This window comes from Mastomys coucha, unplaced genomic scaffold (assembly GCF_008632895.1).
Source record: "Mastomys coucha isolate ucsf_1 unplaced genomic scaffold, UCSF_Mcou_1 pScaffold20, whole genome shotgun sequence".
In the NCBI taxonomy this organism is placed as follows: domain Eukaryota; kingdom Metazoa; phylum Chordata; class Mammalia; order Rodentia; family Muridae; genus Mastomys; species Mastomys coucha.
Window position 1 is genome coordinate 59571229 of NW_022196903.1, and position 8590 is coordinate 59579818.

An 8590-nucleotide genomic window follows, 5' to 3' on the forward strand; every position below is an offset into this window, starting at 1 on the left:
TATCAAATGTTGTCCCCCTTCTCAGTCTCCCCTCCATGAAGCCTGTACCCCATCAACCTCCCCTTTGCCTCTAAGTGGGGGTTCCTCCACCTACCCACCCACTTCCGCCTCACCTCTCTAACATCCCCCTTCTCTGGGGCATTACAGGACCAAATGCTTTCCCTTCCACTGATGCCAGATAAGACAGTCCTCTGCTACATATGTAATGGGAGCTGTGTACTCACCCATGTATTCTCTTTGGTGGTTTAGTCCTTGGGAGCTCTGAGGTGTTCAGTTAGTTGATACTATTCTTCCTATGGGGTGGTAATCCCCTTCAGTTCCTTCAGTTCTTCCCTAAGTAAGTTAGGGGAAGAACTGAAGCTTTAAAAAGCCAGATAAATCAGCATTCCACTTTCTTAAATGGGAGTCAGTGTCAAAGAGGAGGAGGCTGAGAACAGAGCATAGCCACCAGAGAAGCAGTTAGTGTAGGGACCCAAAAGCAGCAATGTCAGAAATGTCCTTGGGTCTCTAGTCAGCAATGCAGCCAGGAGCTCTTTGTTTTCTGGAAGAGCAAACTGTCCAAATACTCCATGTGAGGGTGGGGTTAGAATACCAGTCCAGTCACCAAACTTGTCTACTGAAAAGGTTTCGACTAGATCTTTACATTTTCATGGTGAAACAAGTTGTATCTTCACCAACTTTGGACCATTTTAGGACTGCCTTTCTCTCTCTCTCTCTGTGTCTCTGTCTCTGTCTCTGTCTCTGTCTCTGTCTCTCTCTCTCTCTCTCTGTGTGTGTGTGTGTGTGTATGTGTGTGTTACAGTAGCATTAGAATTTTATTTTAAACTATAGTGCTCCTAGAGCTTCCTTCTGGGCTTTTTCTTCGTAACATCTTTTTATGAGGCTAGAACACAAATGGCAATCCTCATTTCTGTAGTCCAGAATCACCCCAGTAGGTATAAAACATCAGGGCCAAAAGTAACTTGGGGAGAAAGGGATTTATTTTAGCTTACAATTCTCAAGTCACACTGCATCAGTGAGGGAATCCAGGGAAGGAACTCAATGTAGAAGCCTGAAGGCAGAAACTGGTACAAGGGCATGAAGCAGTACTGCTTACTGGCTTCCTCTCTCATGGTTTGCTCAGCCTGATTTCCTGTATCGTCCAGAATCACCTGCCCATGTTGGCACTGCCCACAGAGAGCTGGGCACATAGCTTTAGTCTTTAACCATATCAGTCTTTAACCAAGAAAACACTCCCCAGACTTGCCTATAGACCAACCAATGTATGCATTTTCTCAACTGTGGCTTTCTCTTCTCTTGTGCTAAGCTGATAAGAAATTCTACCTTGTGCTAAGCTGATTAAACAAAACAAAGCAAAGCAAAGCAAAGCAAAACAAAATAACTAGCCAGAACATCACAGACTAAACAAACTTCTTGATGCTTCCCATAATTAAAGTGCAAACTATAGACGTATAGAAACCAGTCCACGTTTCTTTATAGCCGTTTTATAGCCCAAAGCTGGAGACACTCCAACTGTTTTACAAGAAGTAAACAGTTAAATAAACCAGTATATGTCAGCAATTCACCCCACAACTTGGATAGATTTACAAAATATCTCACAATCTGGATAGGTTTACAGCATATTGTGTCAAGGAGGAGGAGATCACATATACACAAAGTATATAGTATCTGATTCTGTTGATATTATATTCTTGACAGATATGCGGAGATGGCTGGAGGTTAGAGGCCATGGAAGGAGGAATGTGGCCACTAAGAAGTTCCAGAGTGAGATCTGGGTGGTGATTGAGTTTTGTATCTTGATTTAGGTGCCAGTTTTAGAAATCTGGTCCTGTTTATTACAGTGCCTGTCTGTCTGTCTGTCTGTCTGTCTGTCTGTCTGTCTCCCTCTTTCTCTATCTGTCACTCCCATTTCACTCCCCCTTTCTTTTGTTACACACATGCACACACACACACACACACACACACGGTATCTATGTCAATTTTTAGATTTGTACTTTGTCATACACAGTTATGACACAACAGAGAAAAACAGTGTATGCATGAGACCCTCCTTTTATGACTTCAACTTCTCTTCTGTAATTATTTCAATGCTGAAAAGACTTAAGCCCCATTTTGCCATGGGCAGTTGTGATGCATACATGATTTTACAAGAGGAGAACCGAGGGGCTTTCCAAACCTCGACAACAGTTTTTATTTTAGCATCATCAGCCTGGGCTGGGGCAGGGTGGCTCTGGGTGGCTCCAGCAAGGCATGACACTCTATGCTGGGTGCTTTGCTGCAGGAGGCGGCCCTCCAGGGGCTGGGGAGTACGCGGAGGGGCGGAGTTCAGCTCCACTAAGATCCAGAAAACTGGACACTGAGCCTCGCGTGGTGCTGCGAGGTTTTTGAGGACCGCAGCGCCTGGCTGGGAACTTTCTTAGAACTGCAAACAGTTTGGCGGCTCTGACTTTGCTCTGATCACTGCTAGCCTCTCTCGCGCATCTCGCACAGTGGCGCGGCTTCTGTCTTCTCTCCTTAACCTCCCGGATCTCGGACTGCCCCACGCGCGGGCGAAGCACCTCCCGAGCCCGGCATGTCGTGGAACTTGACCGCGGAGCATCTCTCGGCGCTGCTTCGGCTGCACAACCTGACGCGAGCGCAGTTCATCGCGCGCTATGGGCTGCGGCCACTGGTGCTCACCCCGCAGCTGCCCGTGCGCGCCAGGCTTGCCCTCCTGCTCGCCGGCCTGCTCATCTTCGCCCTGGCGCTCTTCGGCAACGCCCTGGTAGTCTACGTGGTGACCCGCAGCAAGGCCATGCGCACCGTCACCAACATCTTCATCTGCTCCCTGGCACTCAGCGACCTGCTCATCGTCTTCTTCTGCATCCCGGTCACCATGCTCCAGAATGTCTCAGACACCTGGCTGGGGGGTAAGGAGGTCCCCGCTAGGCATTCTCCTTTCTGGTTGCCTTTTGTTTCTCCATCAAGAGAACCCCTGAATTCTTGGAACTTCTTTGCAGGGCTTACTTGCTGAGGAGGGGTTTTGTTTCTTTGTTTTATTTTCTTCTTGGGGCCAGCATCCCTCCTTGTCCCATAGATATATTGATTGTGGTAAGATTTAAGTACAGTCTAGGGCAGCGTGATTCTTCACTCATTTCACTGTAATTACCACTCACTGTAATTACACTAGGTTCCCCCTACACGTTGTTTAAAATAAACCATTGCAATTTTAAGATAATCTTTCAAATAATAAAACATTTCAAAGGTCGGGTTTTTTTTCTCTCCTTTCCCCCAACTTCCATGTTTCTTTCCCAGTGATTTATATGGCTTCCAAACAGGTTTTTGCATGTATTAACTAATAACACATAGACTTAAAATCTTTCACAACAAATATACACTGGAGCAAAAATGTCTTGGCTTAGTAATATTAAGTAAACATGTCCCTCTTCATTTCTAAAGGACAGGTGAAATTGCTCCTCATTAGAACAAGGCGGAGGACTGGCAAAGAAATCAGAGACTGGAGGCACTGAGAGAAGCAGTGGGTAGTACAGAAGAAAGGTGGATGCTGGGTTCCAGGGGCCTCTGGATCAGTGATAATGTTCTCTCCACTGCTTTCTGGGCACCTCAGGCAGGAAGTAACAATTCTACCTCTGCTTTCTAGAGTGGGTTACTCTGCTTTCCTGTGGGTACATTGAAGTTCTTAGAAAGTGGTTGTAAATGCATGAGAAGTGGATCATTATGCCTTCTTACCCTGCTGTTTCTGTTCCTAGGCTAATTTATTTAAACTGCTGGAGGCTCTTTTATCACACCTTACGTACCACTACTAGGGGATTACTAGGGAATACTTTCAATGTTGCTATTTTTCATGAACTTGAGTTGCATTAATTGCTGGGGATAAGGATAGTAAATTGCTGTTATTAAATCTATGATGTATTTTCTAAAAAAACATGAAATGACCCAGGGCATATAGATCATTGTAAATAGATTATAGGTTAGAAATGTTTTATGTTCTCTGATAAAATAATTGCATTTGGGCAGTCTAGAGTTACCCGTGACAGCTAATTTCATCAATTTAATGTAGGGTTTTGGATTATCAAATATTACATTTTGAGGAGAAGTCACAGAGTTACTACTTTTCCTGCTCACACATGTATTTAGAATCATATTTATTCTACTGAGTGATCGCATCATCTTTGTGACACTGACCACAAGCATTGAGGATCTCTGTTGGCTAAACAAAGATTTACTACTTTGTTCTAACACGGGCTAGTTGAACATGTCTGGGCCCCGAATTTTAAATAACCTGTTAAAAATTGGAGATCTTTGCAAGAAGAGTGAGGCAGATCTTCTGTTCCAAGCCAGGTTGGGGGATGATGCTCAAGAAGGTCACAGTTCTTCCCTAAGAAGGAAGTCTGAGGATTCTCCCAAGCTTTCTGCTTCCCTCCTACCCTGGGAAAGATATGTCACTCTAGCTTCCAACTATTAACCAAGGGTCATATGTTATTCTTCTATTTTATAGAGATGGTGTACAAATAAGCTGTATCAGGAAAAGTAGTTTGTAAAAGATGATTATCCCCAGTTCAGTAGAACATACTTCTAATTCCAGGTCTGAGAGAGCTAGAGAGGCAGGAGGATTTTGTTTCTGGCCATCCTGAGCAGCTTGGTGCAATTCTGTCTCAAAACCCAGAAACAAACCAAAAAAGTCATCTTATCATGGAAGTGTTATAGATGACTTCTTCTTCCTTATCTAGGACAAGACTTAGGGAATAAATAATATTCCATATATTTATTGAGTGACCAACAACAAAACTTCAGAGGAGGAGGAATGGTCTACAGAGGGACTGGACGAGGATATGAAAGAGAAGTAACTTGTATATTATAGGTTAGGATAGTATTGCAGAATTTCTCTGATAAAGTAACACAGGTTAATCCAAATTAATGAGAACTTAAAAACTAATTCTTAATTTATTAATTTGATAAAGTCATTAAGGATCTGCTATACGACAAAGGATTTTTCCTTGAGATCATAAAAACAAATAAGCTTATATAGTCCCTTGTGGGGATTGAGAGAATAGAATGTAGCCCAAGTGAGCCAAGACAGTATTTAATATTTAGAAGAAGATTCAGCTTCCTCTTGGACCACAGGGGAGCTGGCAAAGCTTTCTGGGGCTATGTTGTTTGACCTGAGTCTTGAAGAATGATTCGGATCATTTTCCACAGAGGAGAATGGGTCCATCCACAGTTTGGGGAGAGAAAGGTCCAATGTTTTCAGAACACTATGTAAGGTGTTTCAGAAATACACAGCTGATATGTGGGAAATGGTAGGAAATAAAAAAAGAAGGCTACTGTAACTGCAGAGAAAAAATGTTACATAAAAGTGTAAAATATAAATACCTCTCAGATGCCTCTAGGGATAAAGTGGGCTAGACAGTGGCAGAAGGGAGGCTGCCTCCTGGATGGGCAATGTAGCTTCCTCCAGAACTGTGGGCAGGGCTGTCACATTTTCTAGAGTAGTCACTATTTCCAATTCTTTTCCCCTTTCTTTTCCTAAGATAAACTATGAACATAGATTTTTTTAAAAAAATGATACTGGCATCTAACTCAGATTTAAAGTGTGAAAGGCAATTGAGTAAATAAAGCACTTGTAATAACCCATAAGCTCTACGTTCATGAATTTTCTAAACATTTCTCTTCTAAACATTTTTGACAGTGGTAGTTTGTGGATGAGTGCCTTTCCTTCTACTTCACTTCTCTCATGTTCTAGCTTGCTTTCCATTGATGGTATAAAAAACATTATGACCAAAAGCAACTTGGAGAGGAAAGGGTTTCTTTGTCATACATATCTGGGTCTCCGTCTACCATAAAGGAAAGTTGGGACAAGAGCTCAAGGCCGGAGCTTGGAGGAGGGAACTGAAGCAGTGGGCAGAGAGGAACACAGTTCCTAGTAGGCTTGCACTGTCTAGTTGCTTATACCACCTCAGAACATCTCAAGGGTGGCACAGCCCCCAATGGGTAGAGCCCTCACATAGTCACTAATCAAGAAAATGCCCTGCAGACTTGCCAGCAGGCAGACTGATGGAAGCATTTTTCTTAAACAAGGTTTCTTTCTTCCACCCAGGCAACTTTAGCTTACATCAAGTTGGTGCAGCACTAAGCTCACATCTCCCTTCCTAGAGATCAGACCACAGTACCTACTGAATAAGCCTTTCCCCAAGATCCTCAAGTGTTGTCTGTGTGGCTGTAAATGGCACTGTATGCAGCTATTGTCAGACCTGCCTGGGTAGAGACTTTTCTGAAGGACTCTTAGAAACTGCTTGTGTGAGCCCAAGTCCAGACAGTAACTCTCAGCTCAGATCCAGCTTGCTCTGATTTTTGGAGGCTGTGGTATATGCAGCAGCAACTATACACAGGGATTGTGTCAGGGTGTCTTGTCGTGGGACTAAAATTATCCCTAGTGGGAGTATTTACACCATAGAAATCAACAGCTATAAATTAGGCCTGTAAAACAAAGAGCCAAACAACCGAAAACACCAGTCAGCCTCTTCTATTGAACCATGACACAAAGATGTTGTGTTTCTTTTTGGTATTACCAGTGACAGCTGAGTCACTAAATCTGTAAGCACAGGATAATTTGCCTGAATTTCATTCTTCAGGAGATGAACCTGATTTGCAGCAGTTACATTTACTGTTCAGCAGGAGGTGAGCTGGTGTTCAATCCTCTTTATCAAACCGAGTCCATGCTATTGTCTCTGGCTCACTCATCATCACTCCCCAACTCCAATTCTCCGAGCTAGCCAGAGAGGGGCTTCTTTGTCTTGGGGTACTTTCAACAGCATATTGTTTTTTCCTTTACACAAGATGCTAATTTAGGATGGGGGTGTACTGAAATGGGTCCTAGGATGTTCTGTCCACTTTCCTTTGGGTCTGTTTGGTCAGATGGCTGTCCTGGGACTATGACCGTTACCTGACTTCCATTCAAGACTCTTCACATCACCTCTCCTTCCATCCCTTTGTATCTCACTTTATGATGTGTTAAAGATCCCTCTAGTTTCACTGACCAAAAGTGTTTTGTTTCTAGATAAATTGAGAATAACTGATCTTGCTATTACCAATTTTTCCAGGGCACTTCCCTCTAGCTTTTATTAACTCCTATATACCTATTATTCCCTTTGCATTTCTATACCCCTTTTACTCTTACCACTCTGGTTTTAATGCATGAACATGGAAGGAGGATGCAATCTCTTCCTTCGTGATTCATTTCTGTGTAGAGGTTACTGTCTGGTGTCAGTCTCCGGGAGACTCTCAGCTCCGTGCTAATCATTCCTTGAAGGAGTAGTCTTGTACCTGACCTGCAGCAGAGGCTGTTACAATAGGGCATCATCAGCATGCAGAATGCCCTCATCATATCTTGTAGTTCTGCCCAGTCTCAACTATAATCACACAGTCTGAATCATACAGGTATCCAGCGTTTTGCAGGTGTCCTGTAGGTGTGAGAGAGCAGTGTTTTTTTGTGGAATATTAAGACAGGGAGGGAAGTGTTCAAGGAAGAGATGGGGAAAGTGGGGTGAATTTGTGAATTTCAGCACTGGAAAGTAAGGAGCAGGACTCAGCAGGGGACATTCAGAGCCTGATGGCTGAGACTGGGGACAAGCGTAGGTCTAGGAGAGAGAGGTAATAAAAGCTTAAGTCACAGTTGGACTGTTTGGAAGATCTTCCAGAAGGAAGTGGAAAATAAGTTCTAGTTCTGGCTACATTTTAAATTCTAGGCATTAGTAAACTGAGGCAGGAGTGTTTGTAAGAAGCCTACAGTGGCCTGTGCCCATTTCTTGCTACCATGGGTACAGTGCAGACCAGAGCCAGGCAGTCTTTTGAACACACTCAGCTCAGTGACTCCTCTCATCATCTTGTCTGGACAGGGACATTAATTTTTCTAATAATGACTGAAAAGCCTACCAAAATCAATTTCATAAAAGAAGACATTCCAAAAATATCCAACGTGGTGGCAAGCTCAAGAGTACTTATCACAGATGCTTCCCTTTGGAACGGTGCTCGTAGGGAAAAGGAGGTAGGACATTGGCTTTCCCATTCCTGGCCTGAGCATGCTTCTTATTCTTGACAACACAGAACCCTTTGAGTTTTACAAGGTAGAGATGCCTAGTTCCCATCTCTACAGATACTGAATGAATTGGCATGAATGTGGATACTGCTACTGTGTTTTCAGAGTTCCAGAGATCAGGAAGCATTATGATTTACAGCTAAGGCTGAGAACCAAGGAGACAACGTAAATGCCTATAGCACCAACAGTGTTAAAAGAAAATGATAGATGCAGTGCTTTAAATAGCACAGTCCTGTCCACATATACCAGCTAAATTTTGATTTTAATTTTCTTAAGGAATAGAATTTAAAACTGCTTACAAAATGCAGATGGCAGTATATAAAAGGATTCCAGAAAAGATTCACGGCAGTTAAATTACATGCAGTCTGTTATATCTTTATTGAAGCCCTTAACCTTTTTGGAGTCTTTCAAGATGACTTTAGAATACCCAACGTCCTCTCCTCCTATTGATGATCGATTTTGCAATCCTCTACCATACACATGCTGCTTGAACAA

General features: G+C 43.1%; 1 protein-coding gene across 1 annotated transcript in view; it reads left to right on the top strand.

Annotated features, from left to right (window-relative positions):
- The first annotated feature begins 2404 nt into the window (after nt 1-2404).
- The window catches only part of LOC116099008 (pyroglutamylated RF-amide peptide receptor-like), a 69745-nt gene continuing 63559 nt past the window's right edge, over nt 2405-8590 (top strand). The window contains exon 1 of the mRNA XM_031382077.1: nt 2405-2909. Coding sequence (XP_031237937.1) covers nt 2573-2909 — 337 coding nt within the window. The 5' untranslated portion in view covers nt 2405-2572. The remainder of the gene's footprint in view (nt 2910-8590) is intronic.